The sequence below is a fragment of the Orcinus orca genome, chromosome 1, assembly GCF_937001465.1.
Source record: "Orcinus orca chromosome 1, mOrcOrc1.1, whole genome shotgun sequence".
NCBI lineage: Eukaryota > Metazoa > Chordata > Mammalia > Artiodactyla > Delphinidae > Orcinus > Orcinus orca.
In genome coordinates, this window is record NC_064559.1 from 126,774,285 (window position 1) to 126,795,671 (window position 21,387).

A 21,387-nucleotide genomic window follows, 5' to 3' on the forward strand; every position below is an offset into this window, starting at 1 on the left:
GTCTATGTGCCAGGTGAGCGCTCACTGCTGGTTATACAATGGTAACATGTTTCTAAAAATATTTAAAACAAATAGTTAATAAGTTATATGTGTGTGTTTTTATATATGACATATTCTATGACTCAAGAACTAATGTTCCGCTAACATGGAAACGTGGCAAACGTGGTAAATGGTTTCATTAATAGCATACACAGTATGATACAGGAGCTTAGAGGACGAGCATTTAACTTGGACCAGAGCTGGAGTAGGGAAAGCGAGTCAGGAATGCTTCCTAGAGGACCTTAGACAGGAATTTCAAAGATTGAGAAAGAGTTAGTCAAGCATAGATTGCCATTAGCTTGACCCAGTATAACTTCTAAGTATGCTAATACTTAAAATGTACTGCTTATTTCTATTAAAAGCACAAATGGATTGGAAACATTAAAACTATGTTTGAGGATGTAAAAGTTAGCTTAAAAATGTTAACCATGCCAATTGATTTCTCCGTAGGTGTTCAAAGCAATGAATATCCCACAAATCAGGAGTCATTTTCTGCCTCCCCCAGAAAAAATGCCTGAAGCCTATTCTGCAAAGATTGCTCTTTTGGGTGCTGGGCCTGCAAGTATAAGTTGTGCTTCCTTCTTGGCTCGATTAGGCTACTCTGACATCACTATATTTGAAAAACAAGAATACGTTGGTGGTTTAAGGTAATGCCTACATTTATTTCATGTTCACAGTGTCAAAATTGATGGGGTAAAATGATTATGAACATTGTTGGTTCGTAATCGTATAGGAACTTCAGGCTCACAGATGGTATTTTAAGTGTTCTTTTTCCAAATGCTCAAATTTTGATTTCATTATTCACTTTAAATTTGCAGTTGGCTTTAAGCAATATTTATTTTAAAATTTCTCTGTCTAGTTCTGTGAATTTAAGAGAAATCTCAGCAAAATATTTTATGAATAGAGGAACCAATCATATGAAAGCTTATTTCAGGACTTCCCTGGCTGTCCAGCAGTTAAGACTTCACCTTCGAATGCAGGGGGTGCGGGTTCAATCCCTGGTCAGGGAGCTAAGATCACACATGCCTCACGGCCAGAAAAACCAAAAAATAAAACAGAAGCACTATTATAACAAATTCAATAAAGACTTTAAAAAAATGGTCCACATCAAAAAAATCTTTAAAAAAAAAAAAAGCTTATTTCACCCCTGTGAATCTTTCCTTTAATGGTGATATATATATGTGAAAATTATGCAAATTAGAGATGGAGAAACCAAACTCCACAGAATATTGGATGATTCATTTTGTTGTGTACACAGACGTGCTGTCCTGATCACGTATTTTCATTCTCCAATCTCTTTAAGTTTTGCATTTGATTATAATTATGTTAGAGTCTACTAAAAATGTTCCATTTTAATGTACATTTATGCAGTGTTTATCTCATAGATACCATATTATTATTTACTATTAATCAGCATCATTATTAAACCAGGATTCAGTCACATAATCATTTATTCCCATGAAGATTCATACACTGAAATGGAAAATATTCACTTTGTATCTGATTTTCAGAAATTCATATTAAGCTTAGAAATTGGATGGAGTTTGCTTTATTTAAAATAAATGGAACTCTATAGAATATACAATGAAGAAAAGGCAATCTCTTCAACGACTGATGTTGGGCAACCTGGACAGCTTACATGTAAATCAATGAACTTAAAACACTCACACCATATAGAAAACTAAACTCAAAATGGTTTAAAGACCTAAATATAAGACATGACACCATAAAAGTCCTACAAGAGAACAGAGGCAAAACATTCTCTGACATAAATCTTAACAATGTTTTCTTAGATCAGTCTCCCAAGGAAAAAGAAATAAAAACAAAAATAAGCAAATGGGACCTAATTAAACTTAAAAGCTTTTGCACAGCAAAGGAAATCATCAACAAAACAAAAAGACAACCTATGGATTCACAATAAGGAAATGAGGTTTAGGTGAAATAGATTTGGTCATAGAAAATATTTTGAGAACATGTGTTATATAACACAAATTTAAAGTGTGGTACCTTAGCGTAATAAACTAAAGCAAAGTTCTATCGGAGTATGAGCATCGTGCTTTAAAAAGAATGGAAGGAGGTTGTTACTGGTTAATTCCATTTAGATGAAAGAAGCATGAACATATAAGAACGATTATTTTTTTAGGTTATCTGGGCATTCCACTGATTGTACTAAAGGATTTGTGGCCACAAGGAAGATTTCTTTCAAAACTTTAGATTGTTAAAAGAGCACATATAGAAGAATGAAAGTTTGTTTTTATAAGTACAACAAACTTGGGAAGTAACCATTCCAATTAAATTCCATCTTCTGTCCTTGTATCCCCTTTCTCAATACGCAGTCTTGAGGGCAATCTCTCTCTGTCCCTTCTTCCCTCCTTCCTCCCTTCCTTCCTTCCTTCCTTTTATATTTATTGATCTCCTACTATGTGCTGGTCATTGTCTCGTGCCCTAGAGATACAAAGGTAAATAAAGCAAAGTGCCTGTTCTCATGGGGCTCGTATTCTGGTAGTGGGGGGGTAGGCAATAAAGCAACAATAAACCAAATATAGAGTATGTCAGGTGTTTATAAATGCATGAGGGGGTTTCAAAAATGGCAGTTTAGTGCTGTCCCTAGAGCATTTGATATATGGAATAGATAATTTTTAAAATATGGTTATCCTCTAGTCTGTACAATAAAATAATCTTCAAAGAGAATTATGTAATAATTGGTGATTATAATTATTTTTATTCACTCCCATAACACAAAATATTAGCAATTAAAACAAAATAATTTCAATATTAAAGGTATAGTTCACAGTTTCACTATTTTAGAGTTTAAACCCAAGTTAAAAACTTCTGGTCACACAAAATGATAGAATTGAAGTAGATTCATGTTGCTTCATGTGTTATCATTTTATCAATCTCAGATCAACTGTTTAAACATTGGAATACGTAGTCTTGCAGGGGTGGAGACACATGCTGCCTATGGCCATTGGAATGAGGAATATGCTTGTAGGTGTATCAGCATGTGCCAGTGGTTGCTGTTTAACTGGAGTTCTCCATATTAACTGTTCTGTAGAACTCAGTTTATTAATGAATGGGTAATAAAATTGGGATTATTTAAAGGTTACACATCTTTTTAACATCTTTATTGGAGTATAATTGCTTCACCTTCCATAGCTCAGCTGGTAGAGCGGAAGACTATAGACCTGACACATGTGGATATGTATTTTAAAATCATTTATTACTAAAACTCTGTAGCAACTGTAGCCATTATTTAGAATTTAGATCCACCAAAGAGTTTTTTGGGGGGAGACAGTGTTTAGAATATCACTGACTTGTTGAGAGTTACCTGCTCATGGTGATAATACAAAAAGGCTTATTTTTGTCAGTTTCATAACTTTTTAAATCGTCTGAAAACAGTGTACCTCCTTATTGCCTGCACCTGGGCTTGGTGTGATGCTGGTAAGAGAATAGAGTACGAGTATAGGGTTGAGCAGCTCATAGGAAGGAGTTGTTTGAGGACGTATGTTGGGGTGGAGGAACCAAAGTTTAGTTTGGGGTATAAAAAATTTGAGATATCTATTAGACGTCCAAGTGAATATAAAGTTCTGGAATTTAGGTTTGAGGATAAAAATGTGGGTGCCATCACATATGGACGTCATTTAGAGCTCTGAAATGAGGAGGAATTTGCCTGGTATCTGGGGTGGTAGTGTTCCTGTTGAAGCCTGCTGACACCCCCTCTGCTCCATTGCCTGTCCCCTGAACACAGCATGTACACTTTTTTTTCCCCTCCTCCCCCTTCTGTTCCTCCTTCCTTATCATTTTCCTCATCTTGAGATGCCTTCACTTGTCTGAAAGCTGATCATATGTCACATTTCACCTGATTATCTCATCTTGCAATAAGCTAATTCTCCTTTGAAACACTCTCGTTCACATTTGGTATTTGATATTTGTCACGTTGTACCATGAGGGTGTGTGTGTGTGTGAGTGTGTGTGTGTGTGTGTGTATCGCCCATCTGTCTGCTGACCTCAACCATTGGTGAATATAATTGTGTCATGTTTATAACAATCAATAATTACCTCCTTATCCCCTGCCTACTTGATTATGATCAAATCTAACTCTTTTTAGTATCGCACATTACTCTTATTTCCTATAGAAGATGCTTGGAAATGTGATTCTCACACATTTATTCATAACACATGTGCTAAGTAAGTGTGGGCTACAACGCTTTCAGGGCAGTATGTGATTCTAAGCAGAGCTGCTCAAGCCCTAGCAGCCTGGCATTCCATTTGCTCTGCTGGCTACTTCAACTTTCAGAGTTATACTTCCTCCTTGCTCTGGTTTCTTCTTGCTAGGTTGAGAGTGTTCTCCTTTCTTTCTGGTCAATAGAAAAATTGTTCCTGCTTCATTAACTTGCTGTTTCAGAGCCATATCTTAAATTAGAACCATTGACCTAAACTAGCATCATTTTTTTTACTTACATATCGTATACTTCTATTCAGAACCCATAAAAATCCCAAGTCAGAGGAAGGTACTCAGCCTCACAGTGTATCTCTCTGTATTTAGAGGCTCACCTTGCTGTGGTTGGTTTATTTAGCTAGAATTTTTGCTTTCGTGTCTAGCCTTTTGAGGACTTTCATCAGATTCCAATGTTAGTCCATTTTCAGTCTCTCTTCTGCAGACCCCCAGGCCTATCAAGACTGGGTGTCTCTTTGTGCCTACTTATATAATCCATACTATTTAAGAATTTCTCTCCTTAGCCTCGGAAGGTACAGGGAGGAAAAAAAAAATATCCTCTATCCTCTTAGGTCAGTAGTTGCCTTGTAAAATAAACTAACATAAGACAAATTAAGGAGAAAAACAGTGTTTATTAACACATGTGTTGTACATACATGTGGGAGAACTCAGTGATGAGTCATTCAGAGAAGGGGGGTCAGAACTTGAGGTTTATGTACCATCTTTTTTTTTTTTTTTTATAGATAGATTTTATTTATTTATTTTTGGCTGCGTTGGGTCTCGAGTGCAGGCTTTCTCTAGTTGCGGTTGTGGGGGGGAGCTACTCTTCATTGCAGTGGCTTCTCTTGTTGCAGAGCATGGGCTCTAGGCACGTGGGCTTCAGTGGTTGTGGCACACGGGCTCAGTAGTTGTGGCACACGGGCTTTGTTGCTCCACAGCATGTGGGATCTTCCCGGACCAGGGCTTGAACCCGTGTCCCCTGCATTGGCAGCCGGACTCCCAGCCACCTCACCACCAGGGAAGCCCCTATGTAGCATCTTAACAAAGAATGATAAATTTGTGGAGAAATGACAAGACAAAGGAAAAGGGGTTTATGCTTTTAGGGACAGCAAACTGTAAGAGGTTAATATATGGGGGAAACTGATGGAACATAAGAGTTATTTAGTAAAGCTTGTAATGTAAATTCCTCTTGGTGCCCATCTTTGGGCTGGTAAGGGTCTACAATTGTCTCCTGGTGATTAAGAGTTTTGCCCTTCTTGGTACAGGAAAGGAAGACACACCATTGCAAATTTATGTACTGCTTTTTGGCAGGTAATAGGGGACCGGAGAGCTTTTCTTCTATCTGTTTCTTCTTAATTATCTTCAGCTCAAAATAATCCTGTGCCAAAGTGGCATATTTGGAGGGGCATATTCTGCTACCCTACAAAGGCAGAGTCCTGTATGGTGCCCGGAGCATTATGATAACCGCTGAGGTAGTGTGGTTGTCCAAAGATCAGCTTAGGAGGTTTTTCTCTCTTACCCTATGCCCTAAGTCATTCTTATGTATAATCTTACACCGTAACTAGATAGAAAGCTCCTTTAATATAGGACCTTGATTTTGTACTGTTCAGTACTTTGCATTTTCTATAGCACTGAGATGAGCATGGTGCCTTGCTGATTGATGTATGGAAATTAATTGAATAATCAAGTTCTTAAGTCACCAAAGAATGAAAAGACTACAGATGCACTTTGGAAGACCTTGCACTGAATGATCCAGAAAGTTCATCTTCAACAGTTATTTATTTATTTTACAAATCAATCTCTATAGTGCTTGGATATAGCTCTTTCACTGAATGTACTACATTCTGTTGTAATGATCTGTTTATATATCTTTGCTCACAAGAATGAGAGCTTATTAAAAGTGGTAATTTGGTCAAATTCACCATTAAATCACTGCAGCTAACACTGTACCTGGTACTTTGTAAATGCTTGTTGGATGAATGCTTGTTGGATGAATGACTACATGAATTGCTGTATATTCATGAACATATGTAGCCTTTTTATTGCTATAAGATATTGAAAAGTTATTTGAACTTACCTTTAACACTATGTATGAACTATTAACTCTTGAAGTGATTGTATTTGAAGACAGAAAACAATGAGCACTGATATCAAGTAGGATTACTTTTTAATGACTGAACCCTTTTGGGACACATTGCTTTCATAGAAGATTGTTTTACTGTAAAAATATTCTGTAGATCACATTACAGAACTTATTCTGTAATGTCCTGAACAGCATGATAATACAAAGTTACAGATTTGAATTTGAACAAGCTAGAGGTATAGTTATAGAATATATATGTATATATGATATATATGTTAAACACTGTATACTTTCAAATTTTCGTTTTTTTAAGATTTTCTTTTCTTAGGAATTTATAGAAGTGTTAGTAAATAAATCAACTAAATACTGTAATAAACTTAAAAGTATAGGCCAATTGTCTACTCACTATTTGTTTTTCATTGTTTTTATTTATTTTCCACATCAGTTTCTACTGTTTCTCTTGAAACCCATATCATATTCTGTCATGCATATAAAAATGTGGATGTCCTCACACTCACATTATGTGATATGAAAATACCCTCAGAAGAGATACTTATTCCTTTAATACTGATCAATAAAGACATGTTGCATTTTTTAAATTGGTGATTTTCCCACAAATACTTCTCATTTTTATTTTCAGTATCTCTGAAATCCCTCAGTTCCGGCTACCATATAATGTAGTCAATTTTGAGATTGAGCTTATGAAGGACCTTGGTGTAAAGGTAAGTAAAAAACATAACACTTACATGTGTATTGCTCCAAAAGAAAGGAGTAAGCTCTACACTAAAGATTAACAACAAAATGTCACACACTTTAGGAAAGAACAATTAAAAGCTACACCAGGCAGAAGCAGAAAGATGCTTCTCCTTGCTTAGGGCATTTGTCTGTCTACTGTCTGAATGCCACTAGCCTGGAAAAGGGCAATCAATAGTTCTCATCTGGCACGCCTGCATGTGATTAATTGTCTGTAAGAAACAAATTCCTAAATTGCTTTAGGGGTTCAGTGCAGCTAATAGAAGGGTTTGGTTGCTTTAATCACATTTTTTTCATGCAAGTTTTGTGCACTCTGAAACATTTGTATTTCACGATTTGGAACATAATTTCTTACAGAGGTTTATTTTATTTACTATATGTGTAATGTCAATAGTGTTAATGTGATAATCCTTTTTCAACATAAACAGTTACTCAGCAAGGTAGAAAGCAACAGCTCTGTATTTTTAATTGTTTTGTGAAATAAATATTGTGTTCTTTTAAAGATGGTCAAAAAATTAATACATTTTACTTTCGTAATATAGCTTTAGATATTCCTATTCTTTTGTATTATTTAAGAGTATCATACTCTGGCTCTTCACTTGAACATATTGCTATTTTTATTTCAAAAATTTTACCTTTCTGTAATAGGTATAAGATAATAGATTAACAAAGTACTATGATTTACATAATACATTCTGTAAGTACATATGGGAGCTATTTTGAAAAGTACAAACTATTCATGGCTCTTGCATTTAGAAATAAAAATTAAAATAACCAATTAAAAGGGAAACACTCAAACAGTATTTTGTACATTTACACTTATAATTACATCTTATTTGGCAATGGTTAGGCGATGAAACATTTACACATAATCACCAAACAAAAAATCTTATAGCAAGTATGCCGTACAGATGTGCACAACTTTATGAAAACAGAGTTCAAAAATAGTGTTCAAAATAGATTTAAGGGTGATTACTTGCTTTACATAAATACATTCTGAAAAGTTGGTTAAATGTATTTCATTTTGCATGCAAGTTCTTACCTAAATCTCATTAAATAAGAACATGATTATTGAGACTTCAAACTAATATATTAAGTGATACTTCAAATTGAAGATGAATCAAAAATTAATTTGACACCTCTGAATTCATCTTATAAGTAATTACAAAATTGCATTTGATTTTTACCATACCAAATATATTGCATAAATTAGGGCATACCCATTTCTCTTACTAGGAAAGTCAAGACATAATAGTAGTCAATTCACTGAGTGCCAGAAAACGTACATTTCAGCTACAATTATGACACTTTCTAATTTTATAGTCAGATAACCTTGACAAAGTCAATTAATATCCCTTGCCTTGGTCAATATTTGTTCAAAGGGAAAAGTATGCTACTACAGTTTGTGTAAAATATAAACATATCTGCTTATATATGCCTGGAAATATATGTGCTCTGGAAATGTATAGAATCTGATAGTATAGATTGCCTTTGGGAAGGTGTAGGAAGGAGTTTTTCACCATTTTGTACATTTGAATTTTAAACCCTATGAATTTATTAAATTATCAGGAAAGAATTAGAACCTGAATTAAAGAGAAGGTTAATACTGTCTTGTCCATCACTCTGAGGAGAGACAGTAATGAGGTTCTTTTTCAGCTTTGAGGACTTGCATCCATTGATGAAATGCTTGCATCTTTTATGACTTATCAACTTTATCCATGAAAGGATATATTTTTTAAAATGTTCTACACTTGTTACCACATTTTTCTCATCACCAGATTCTTCTTACAACCTGCCTTCCGTTTTTACCTCTCAACTAACACTGTATATTTTAAAGTCAACAATAATTTCCTGGCAATGAAACGAAGTTTTCTCTGGGTTTATACTGTTTGGCTCCTGTGCAGCATGTGATATAGTCTGATATGTATGCATGCATGTATATATCTATGCATGCATTTATGTTCATGTATGTATGTATTTTTAGCTTTCATGATCTAGCATTATCTTGGTTATTATCTGATTTTTTTCTCTTTCTAATAGGTTTGTTTCATTTATTTGATAAATAATTATTGAGAATTTACTTTTGCCTAGAGGTGTGCTAAGGACTTGTCTAGAACCATCTTTCTTTTGAACTCCAGTCCTGTAATCTTAATAGTTTAATGAACACATTTATCATCCAAATAACATACACTCATCATATATAAACTTAGTTTAATTCATCATCTTCCCTCCCAACTGTGTTCTTCAGCTAAATTTCTTGTTGAGTAATTTCAATTTATTTCATATCTAATAGCTGATAGATTAGTTCTTGTTTATTCTAAGATGAATTTTTCCAGTCAAATATTGTGTCACAAAAAAACCCTCTATTTGTATGTTATATATATATATTTTTTTCTTCCACTATTTCATTGTCACTAGTATGTTATAAAAGTGGTAATGCATGGCATCTTTTCTGATCTATGAAATAGTATTTTTATCATATTGAATAAATGTTTTCTTTTTCTAGACTTAGAATAGTAACATTTCCTAAGTTATTTTGTTTTATTTTAACGGAGGAGGGGTGTTAAATTTTTTAATTGCCCCTTTTGAAAGTCTATGTTCAGATAATGTATTGAGTTATATTAATCTTTGCATTTCTGGAATATATACATTTTGCATCATGTTTTATTATATCTGTACATCTAGAACTAGGTTTGTTCTATGAGTTTCTTTTTTAATTTCTTTTGCATTCACTTATTTATGCACTGAATATTAAAACTGTAAATACAACAGGGAATAGATTCTGTTGCTCGCTTTATAGAGTTTCAAAGCTACTGAAAGTCTGTCTTTGTTTTGCTTTATTTTTTATTTGTTATCTTTGTGAGTTTTGGTTATGCTATAGATTTTGGTTATAGAGTTATGCTAGCTTTATAGAAATAAATTTCCGAGCATTTCATTATTTTATTGTTGTAAGAATATTGTCTTGATACTTATATTTTTGATAAATTTGAAAATTTTATCCATCTGATTTCAGTCTTTTTATGAGAAACAGAACATTGATGGGTTTTTTTGTTTGTTTGTTTGTTTTTGTTTTTCGGTACGTGGGCCTCTCACTGTTGTGGCCTCTCCCGTTGCAGAGCACAGGCTCCTGACGCGCAGGCTCAGCAGCCATGGCTCACGGGCCCAGCCGCTCCGCGGCATGTGGGATCTTCCCGGACCGGGGCATGAACCCGTGTCCCCTGCATCGGCAGGCGGACTCTTAACCACTGCGCCTCCAGGGAAGCTCTGTCTTCATAATTTGAACAAAAATATCTGAGATATCTTTCTTGATAAATTTTCTATATCATCTTGTTTGTCATTATGTTTATTTGCAGCAAGCATTTCCATCATTATAGGATGTTATTGAAAACTAATATGGAGTCATATTTTGTCTCTACTGGAAGGCGAGAAACATGTGCATTAAGAGCCAACAAAATAATTTTGTGTCTAAAAAGAGCTGAATTTAGTTTTAAAATTATTTTATCTTATTTTCTATGGAAATACTTGGTCTGTTTAGCCAAATTTTCTATCAAAAATGTGAAGAGCATGTACATTACTATCTGTATTTTTTAATAATGGGTGCCACATAGTTCATTTCAAAAAAGCGTTCCATGCCAAAAAAGTTGTAAACCTTAATCCTACATTAAAAATATTATTATATGTATGAAGACATATTATGGATGCATAAAGAAAACTTTTGTCAAGTCCTGGAGTAGATATTAGGTGGAACTTTGGCTCAGGGCTTACTATATTCAGCCCTTCTATTGAAATAGTAATAACTCTTACACTAAGCTTGATGTGGAGCAAATTTTATTCTCAATTTAGCTGGGATGTTTGAGTACCCAGGCATATATTATTAAAGCCATTAGAGAGAGGTTAATATACGCTATAATCCATATCTAAGAAAATTATGACAGAAAATATTACATATATAAAAAATATGGGAGAAAAAGGAGCAAAAACACAAACAAAATGCCCATAACATGATTTTTCTAACATCGTATATATTTAACAAATAATCTTAGGACTTCATAGTATATCAGCCACAAAATGTTTTGATGTCTGTTAGTTATCATATAATACCAGTTTTAAGTTTTACACGTCTTGGTCCAATTTCCTAAGGCATAATGTAAGCAAAATTTTAACATTTTGTCAAAGAATCTTTCTCCTGTTCTTTCTGAGAGTGAGTTTTGGATTTGATGGCAAATGTTTGGGGGTTTTATGCTTTAGAAAAGGGAAATTTGACTAGATTCCCTAACATAAGGAAGAGTCCTTGTGCTTGTCACTCCACTGATTATTGTTATTATTGCTTTGTTCTCATTTGCACCATGGAGCTACTTACTGCACAGTGATGGTTATTCTCCCCCTGTCCCACAATGTCTGACTACAGTAAGTAAAGTCTTACTGGTCCCAGTCCCAGTAAATTAACACTAGGAATAAAGCTACTTGTCTTTCCAGTTTTCGATACACAAAAGTATAATTCAACTTTTTTGCTTCCTCAGTTGCACGCTGTTGCCTGCTAGGGTGGAAACAGACTGAGAAACGCAAAATGCCTGTGCATCCTTTCTGTATGTTACAAATTCAGGGACATGTTCACTCTATCAGGGTGGAAAAATTGGAATATTTTCAATCCTGTTTGATAAATCACATAACTCCGCTACTCAGCTACACACACGCACACACACACACACATGCACACAAACACTACCTCAGGAAGGATGGGGGTCTTTCTTCAATTTTTTTGCTGAGTCAGTTAGTAAACCAAACCTAAAGTCAAGTATTCTGAGTATCACTTTCACTGACAGACCCATTGGCCAGGGCACTCCACTGCTCAACTTTGGAAATTGTAGTATTATTCAGTTTACTAAAATTTTATTTAGAATATTTGGACCTGTAGTTTTCTTTTATGTCTAACCTTCATTGTATATTGGTATTGAGGTCATTTCAAAAAATAAGCACTAGAACTTTTTATCTTTCTTTATGATCAGAAATAGTTTAATAAAAAATCTACTCTTTGAAAAATAAATTAAAATTCTAAAGCTTCATTATCCATTACTTTTAATAGCATCTAACTCTACTAACTCTAATAGTAATACCCACTATTAGATACTTAGTATTAAGTACTTTTAATAATATGTGTTTATTTAATTGTCTAGTTTATTTCATGGTATTTGATATGTTCCAGAGTTCTGAATATTAGTTGTTAATCTCACCTTGGTTGTCCCCTGGTTGTAAACTTTCAAATGGTTCCTTTATCTGCCAATAAAATTAGAACTAGTATTTTAGTAAAACAAAAATGCCCCCCTATGTTATATCCAAAGTCATTTTATCCCCCTACTTTCTCTTTGTTTTCTTTGCTTTGCACTTTATACCCCAGAAACACTACATTTTCAAGTAGTTCTCCACATGCAGTATGTTATTCTGTGCCTTTGAGGATGGTGCTGGTTCTGCCCTTCATTCTCAAGAGACATTAGAGCATAGCTTTTACACGTGCTGGTTCTGCAATTAAACTACGTATTTGACTTTGGTAAAGGTTGTCAAAGCTCTCTTGTCCCATAGTATCATCATCTGTAAAATGAGGATAACGATATCACTTCATAATGCTATTGTGAAGATGAAAGAAGTCCATCTATGCAGTATTTAGAAGAGTCTTGCACTTAGTTAGGTACTCTATGCAAGTTAGGTGCAATTATTGCTTTAATGGGTAAACTTTGTTCTTCTGCTATGAATCAGTTTAGAGACTTTTGTTTTTAGGAACATGTTGACTTCAAAACTCAAACCTACCAGACATTGTGCTTCCTTATTTATAATGGTAAATGAGTGCAAAATTGCAGCGAAGTCATGTATTTTAGAGAGTATATACTGGCACATACCTGAGAAGTAGACCCCTTTACTTCACTCAAGTGGCTAGTCCCTGATCTTCATAAGGTTCATCTTCTGCCCTGTGGAGGGCAGGCATATTAAAGTCTCCAGCATACTAGCTACCCCTTGCTTATGCTGTCCAATCTGCATGATGTTCTCAGTGTAATGGATCACTATGATGTTCTGTGGTATGGCCAGATTGTTTCAGATTATACATATTATTACAGAAGAGAGTTGACATATTCCTGAGGCAAACCTGTAAATGAATATTCTTATCTTTCCCCCATGAATGTGAACTGTTTCTGATCCCTTTTCCACAGAAACATGAAAAGTGTGCATTCATCATATCAATGGCTACGTGCATTGTACCTGTGGCCTTACTAATCTGCAATAATACCACATCTGTCACAGACACTGCAGTCAGGGCTTCACTTTGGTCAAGCCTGCAGGAGTTTACAGTCATTCTCCAGAAATCATCTAGTCTCAGCAGGGCCAGACTGGGAAATGAAACAGAAGTATTACATGGACCACCACCATCTTTTCCTATCCCACCAACTCCAGGCTATCATTGTGGTTGATTTACTCTCTCGACCAGGGTTTCAGAAGTTTTCTGGCCTTCCCAATATTATAGCTATAATAGCTCTTGCTTTGAAGACCAGAGACCCAATGTGGGGATTATTTCTACTGACATGTATAACAATTTTTATTATGCACTTGGAGACTTGGGAATAACCACTAACTGGGTCTGTGATCCCCTTAGGCCCACTGTGAACCAGACTTTATCCAGGTTCCATTTTTCACCTTATCACTGTAGGTCCCCATTCTTCAGCTATCAATGTCAGTGAAGAACCTTGTCCAGGGTCCTTGAAATGTGTGATTATGCCCCCTTCCCCAGTGTACAGTCACCTGGGTAAATGGCTATAATTCCCTTTGGAGAAGGAATAGAGGAATCATTATAGTATTTACTTGCCAGGATGTTTCAGGGTCTTTCTTTCTAGGGACCTGACCACCTCTTCAGTCAGCAGGTTCAAGATCTGAAAATAGGCTCATGTTTGGAATTAAGCAAAGTACTGTGATTTTTAATAGAAGTATCTACCTTCTGACTCCTGACTTTACTCATCTTCCCTCGAAAGTATCCCCTATCAAAATCCTATCCATTTTTTAAGATGGCTTTATTGACAGGGAACTATTTTCAATATCTTAAAATAAACTGTAATGGAAAAGTATTTAAAAAAGAATATAGATACACACACATATATATGTTTAACCAAATCACTTTGCTGTACATCTGAAACTAACACAATATTGTAAATCAACTATACTTCAGTTTAAAAAGGGCTTTATTGAAATCCCACTACCTCTCTTTTTTCTCATCTATATGACCTCAGCCAGAATGAATTTCTCCATCCCTTGAGTTCTTGTAGACATGTGCCGATCACACTCAGTTATTTATTATACTTATTTCTGTACATCTTCTGCACAGATATTGACTGTACATTGAGGCAGAAACTGTGTCTCATTTAACATTTTATCCTTTAAAATGCCCCACATAGTGCCTTGAACATACTAATTAAGCTGTGAAAATTTACTGACTTGATTTTAAATACACTAGCTTTTCTTGTGGTACTTAATTAAAAGGCAAAAATGCATTTAGCTATTAAGTAAAACATGTTTGTTCTACTTATATACTATTTAGTATACATAAGCCTATATACTAAAAGACAAAACTATTTTCATATCTATACATGGAATTATATATATGTGTATACGGAGTTTTTATTATTTTCGATGTTAAAGATTAAGGTTTTAGTCATTCAAATGCCAAAATACAGTTACAGAATTTTTTTTCTTACAGGTAATTTGTGGTAAAAGCCTTTCAGTGAATGAAATTACTCTTAGCACTTTGAAAGAAGAAGGGTACAAAGCTGCTTTCATTGGGATAGGTGAGTAGCTTACTTTAAAATATTTTTCTTTATAATATTTTTTTACTTCCTGGTAATATCCAGAAGAATAACTACCTTCAGACATTTTCATGTTAGAAGTTGTGTCTGTTCAGGTAGGAGCAGATAGAAATGAATGGCCAAAGAAAATTTCCTATTTTGTAACATGTTGCACTGCCTCACCTCATTATGGATTGACTTTGGCAAGACTGTCTTTATCTTCCCATTCTCTCACCATACTCTCATCACCAGCGAACATCTAAGAAGCAAAGTGTTTTCAAGTCATGCCACAGAAACTCAGAATTTGGGCTTAGAAATATCTTGATGCTGTAGCTTTCTCTTTATGATTAAACAAATTGGTTAAATCGATATTAAAGGAGAGAATTAGCTCATTTTCTTTTTTTTCCAATATTTTCTAAAGACTTTTCATATTTAGCTGAATTTTAAAGATGTTTATTCATAGTTCTGAATGTCACATGGACAGTGTATAACTGCTAAGGCAATTGATGTATCTTATGGTTCCATATTTTGCCTAAATATCCCACGGAGATTGAGTTTTCTAATACTCTTCCCTTCCATTTCCTGTATACTGAGAAACCAGAAAGAGCGAATGGTTGATTTAATTTATTCTTTGTCTCATGAACTTTGTATTTATTCTCTTATATGATCATACTATGAACAATTATGGCGTATAAACTAAGTGCATCCTCATGTCTTTTAGTTTGTCTCCTCTCTAGTTCACATTCTTTGAATAGGAATGTCTAATAAACCTACACAGAGGTGAAAACTGTTCCATCTCTTTAAGTAATCACACACTGGATAACATTTCTTTTAGGGCTCTCTTTTTTCATAGTGTTTCTGGAGTAAAATAATCAGGAATGCTTTACTATCTACTGAATTTTCTTATCAGGATGGTGTGTGTTCTCTTACTAGATAATTGATACCAAGTTTAAGACCATCTCTGTCACTCCCTTTACTTAGATGAAAAATTATGAAGAGGAAGATAAATTTTCCTGCCTTCTAGCTCCTAAATATATGTACTGAACCTCCTTTCTTTCAGAAACTTGAGTACCATTATCAGCAGTATTTCCCTATGTTATCTAAGTACAATAATCATGCGTAGATACAAAGAGGAAAGAGAAAATATCTAGGGATATATTCTCTAGGTTCCATTTTTAGTGGCACTACCCTTGATTTTGGTTTTACTTTTCAACATTACATTTGTACTGAGAATTTTACTTAAAGAAATTGGGCAAGTATTTTTTGATGTATATTCTGCTAAACACCAGTAAAATTGGATCAGTAAGTTGCTGTTACTCTCAACAAATGTGTATTAAAAAATGTTTGGTTAATAATAAATGAAAAATTTAGTCAGGCAATAGCGCTGAAACATTGGCAATGTTTTCAAATAGCTATTTGAAATTCACCATTGTGGTTTCCTACAGCAGTTGTATGTAAAAGATACATTTTCTATTAATGGAGTTGCATATGCTAATGCAGTTTAGTGTATCTCTATGAACTTTGTCTACAAAGAATCTCTGTACTGAAGAGATAGGGGCCAAATAAATAACCAATACATTGAAATATCACCAAATTAATTGCTCAAGAAGCAAATTATAACAAAATTTGGAAGAGCTGAATTTTATCACTCTGAGTGTTTTCAGCCATGGAGATATCTTCCATCTACAAGAATCAGGAATGTTTCAGAGTTTTCTTTTCTTTTATTCCATTAAGTCCCCTTACATATGTTATTTGATAGTGCTACATCCCATTCACAATACTCCATTTGACTCTGCACTGAGGTGTGAATAAAACATTTAATGTGAAGTCCTTTCATATTTATGTTTCTGGGCATTTTCATGCTGAGAAGTGAATCTTTTGACATTTTGGTGTAGTGATGTGTAGAATGCAGTTATGTTCTATTTCAGTATTTTGTATGAGACGTATACAAGAAAGTTTCATTTTGCCAAAAAAAAAGGTTCTGTGTGTAGAAGACAAGTAGCCTTATTCTCCAGGAAGTATTTATTTGACACTCTTGACTGCCGAGTTGGGAATTTGTGACCTTTCTATTACCATATAACTACCTATTACTTAGACAGCCTCACATCCTTACATGCTTTTGTTCATTCACCATGCTTCTATGTTGTAATTAAACTTCACTCACTTTGTTTATCTACTTTTTCCCACTCAGTATAGAGGAGTACATTTTGGAATGGGAATTCTACATTACTTAGGATATAGGTTTGGCCACTTTAAGAAAGGAAAATAATAGAGGCTTAAACGAGATGTAAGTTTAGTTCTCTCTCATTTTAACAGTATGAACCATCCTCAACACCTGACTTCCATCTTTCGTTCTCAGGTGGCCAATATTTCCACATTCCTGCTAACAAAAATTGGAAATAAGGAAGGGGACTCCTTTCTTTTTAAGTTTATGACCCAGAAATTGCACATATCACTTCTGTTTGTATCTTATTGTCTACATCCTTGTCACATAAACATACCTGGCAGCAAAGGATGTTGGGACATAAAGCCTTCAGCTGGGTGGACATAATGCTCCATTAAACTTCTATTTCTATAGAGAAGGGGGATAATAGATATATAGAGAGGAAAAAAATAGAGGTCTCTGTCATACATGTGCATCATCATTTGTATCTGACACGTGGAATCCTTATTGAGAGAAATCAGTAAAGCAGTTAATAGCAAAGAAAAAACTCTTAGAACTTAGTTCTTACATGCTGGTTACATAGGTCACTTAATGATAAAAGAGTATTTTCTCCTTCTGTAATTGGGAAAACCGTATTATAGCTCTTCTATATTTATAACTATTGTCTCATCCTATGTTAGTTTCTCTAAAAGAAAAGTTAGTTTTTAATTAAATATGACTTATTAAGGATAGCTTTATAAATCCATTGCATTAACAGAAGTGTGTTCTCATGTTTCCTGATTTTTAGTATTGTGTGTAATATTGCTGGTGAAAACTTGCTCACTTTTAGGTTTTTCCCTAACTAATTCCAGAATCCATTAAGGAAATTATGTCATTGTGTGTACATCATTGTGAGACTGAAAGAGTACATTTCTTTACCCATGAGATGTTTAGTTTTTTCTAAGTGAAATAAAGGTAAGTGAGATAAAGCTCTGTGTCTTATTCATACTGGATTGAGTTGTCTTTGAGATAATTGGTATTTTTTTAAAAGACTGTAAATTTTGGGTATTCTTATTGAAATAAAAGCACCGGCACAGTGCGTTACAATCAGTATTTAGAAATAGAGTTTTAGAACATCCTCTCTACGAGGATTTTTTTTTTTGCGCGGTACGCGGGCCTCTTACTGTTGTGGCCTCTCCTGTTGCGGAGCACTGGCTCCGGACGCGCAGGCTCAGCGGCCATGACTCACGGGCCCAGCCGCTCCGCGGCACGTGGGATCTTCCCGGACCGGGGCACGAACCCGTGTCCCCTGCATCGGCAGGCGGACTCTCAACCACTGCGCCACCAGGGAAGCCCTGTACGAGGTTTTTTCAGAGTATTTGATGGCTTTCTTTGGTTGATATTGAAATCAATATAATGGTTTACAACCATCATTTTTTATTATTAAAAAATGAGCACAAGCAAATAGAAAATATCAAAAAGCGTGCTGCATATTGTTGTGGTAAATGTTATTTTGCGAAAAATGTTTTTCTATCATGTGTATTTGTTTTTGGTGTATGTGCTTGCACATGCGTACTGCATTATATGGAAAATGTGTTTTTAAGATGCGGCTTAATAGTCAATGCTTGAAAGCCACTGCTATACATTGTAAACACCCTCAAGTACTAATTGCTTTTCCCCCATAGTATGCCCAACACCTCTCAATAAGCAGCTGTTGAGTGAATTAAATAAGTATTGAGTGACTACAATGTTTTAGGTATATATATTTTTTAAGTTCTTTGGGTGATTATATTCTGGAGGCAATCTAAGCATCACTGTTCTAGGTGACTGAAGAATTGAATCCTTAATCTTTGCTTCAAAGGAGCCTATTTCCCTTCCCATTTCTGATTGTCCATTTTATGGTACTTTACCTCTTATATTCTCACAAAACATGGCAGTGATGAAAAGGCTAAGCAAGCATGTAAGGGAAAGAATATCCACTAAGACACCCTCAGAAAAATGGTAATACTTTATAGATTCTTCTGACAAAGTATTTTTTTTTCTGAATTTTTGTTTTTAATACTTGAGAGAGGGAAGGAATGACGGGGTGAATACCAGTAAAATCCATAATTACAGTCACAATAGATACAAAGGGAGCAGAGGCTGCCGGAAGATATTATAGAGCTGAATAGTCTCTGTCTCACTCTGTGAAGCATACAGAGTCTCTCTGTATGCTTTACTTGTGTCGATTCTTGAATTCACTTCTCACTATCACTATTCGCCTCTCTTCATGTTACTAGGCTACTCCTTAGCCTCCTAACCAGTCTCTTTGGCCACCGTTAACCACACAACAGAGATAGTGATCTTTCTAAAATTAGATCTCATCATGTCATTCCCTCATTTAAATCGCCCCTACCCCCCACCCAATTAGCTCCCTATTTCTTTCAGGATACAGGAAAAACTCCTTAAAATAAGACTTTCAAGGCTCTTCATGATTTATTCACAACTTATGTCTTTAGTCACTTAGTAAATTGGGTGTCGCAGACATTTGAAATGTTTTCACTTTTACCTCATCTTAATTTTTTTAACTTGGATTTTGGACCTGGTGTTGCTTGGACCCAGAACTGTCATTATTTTCATATTTGAGTTCTTCCGTATCCTTTTTTCTACTTCATGGAGTTCTCTTTACTTGTGACGATCCACTCCCTACCTTCACTCTTTAGCCTGGATGAATGAAGCCACTTCCTTACCAACAATCCTCACACCATTTTGTCCCTGTTCCCTCTCTGGATGTTCAGATCAGATTTTAGCACTTATTTCCATGTACTATAATTGACTGGTTACATGTTTGTTTCTGCCAGTAGAAGTTAAACTGTTGTAGGTTGAAAAGTCTGTCTGCCTTACTCACTGATAAATCTTCAGTGTATAGTGTAGTCCCTGGCACATAGTACGAAATCTATAAATATTTTTAAACTGTTGATTTTTATGCAACCGTTTTGACTATTTTCCGCCTCAGACTTCCCAAAAGGCAAGAAACTCCCCACGTACCTGGGTAGGGCAAAAGAAAAGAGAAAAAACAGAGACAAAAGAATAGGGATGGGGGCTTCCCTGGTGGTGCAGTGGTTGAGAGTCCGCCTGCCAATGCAGGGGACACGGGTTCGTGCCCCGGTCCAGGAAGATCCCACATGCCACGGAGCGGCTGGGCCCGTGAGCCATGGCCGCTGATCCTGTGCGTCCGGAGCCTGTGCTCCGCAACGGGAGAGGCCCCAACAGTGAGAGGCCCGCATACTGCTAAAAAAAAAAAAAAAGAATAGGGATGGACATGCACCTCGGGGAGGGAGCTGTGAAGGAGGAAAAGTTTCCACACACAGACTTCCACACAAGTCTCTCCCTTCACGGGGGGAGATTGCGGGTGGTGGGGGGGGGAAGCTTTGGAGCCACGGAGGAGAGTGCAGCAACAGGGGTGCAGAGGGCAAAGCAGAGAGATTCCCGTACAGAGGATCGGTGCCGACCAACACTCACCAGCCCGAGAGGATTGTCTGCTCGTCTGCCAGGGCGGGCGGGGTCTGGGAACTGAGGATCCAGCTTCAGAGGTCAGATCCCAGGGAGAGGACTAGGGTTGGCTGCGTGAACACAGCCTGAAGGGGGCTAGTGTGCCACAGCTAGCCGGGAGGGAGTCCGGGAAAAACTCTGGATCTGTGGAAGGGGCAACAGACCATTGTTGCTGGGTACGTGAGGAGAGGGGATTCAGAGAACCGCCTAAACGAGCTCCAGAGACGGGCACGAGCCGCGGCTATCAGCACGGACCCCAGAGACGGGCGTGGGACGCTAAGGCTGTTGCTACAGCCACCAAGAAGCCTGTGTGCAAGCACAGGTCACTATCCACACCGCCCCTCCTGGGAGCCTATGCAGCCCACCCCTGCCAGAGTCCCGTGATCCAGGGACAACTTCCCTGGGAGAACACATGGCGTGCCTCAGGCTGGTGCAACGTCTCGCCAGCCTCTGCCACCGCAGGCTCACCCCTCATTATGTACCCCTCCCTCCCCTGGCCTGAGTGAGCCAGAGCCCCCGAATCAGCTGCTACTTTAACCCCATACTGTCTGGGCAGGAACAGACACCCTCAGGCGACCTATATGCAGAGGCGGGGCCAAATCCAAAGCTGAACCCCAGGAGCTATGTGAACAAAGAAGAGAAAGGGAAATCTCTCCCAGCAGCTTCAGGAGCCGCAGATTAAATCTCCTCAGTCACCTTGATGTACCCTCCATCTGTGGAATACATGAATAGACAACGAATCATCCCAAATTGAGGCGGTGGACTTTGGGAGCAACTGTAGACTTGGGATTTGCTTTCTGCA

General features: G+C 36.3%; 1 protein-coding gene across 2 annotated transcripts in view; it reads left to right on the top strand.

The window, feature by feature from the left end:
- Positions 1 to 21,387, top strand: part of DPYD (dihydropyrimidine dehydrogenase) — a 795,698-nt gene that overhangs the window by 228,096 nt on the left and 546,215 nt on the right. For both annotated transcript variants that reach the window (XM_004263062.3, XM_033437294.2), the window contains exons 6-8: positions 490 to 686; positions 6,979 to 7,060; positions 14,827 to 14,914. In XM_004263062.3, the coding sequence (XP_004263110.1) occupies positions 490 to 686; positions 6,979 to 7,060; positions 14,827 to 14,914 (367 nt within the window). The remainder of the gene's footprint in view (positions 1 to 489; positions 687 to 6,978; positions 7,061 to 14,826; positions 14,915 to 21,387) is intronic.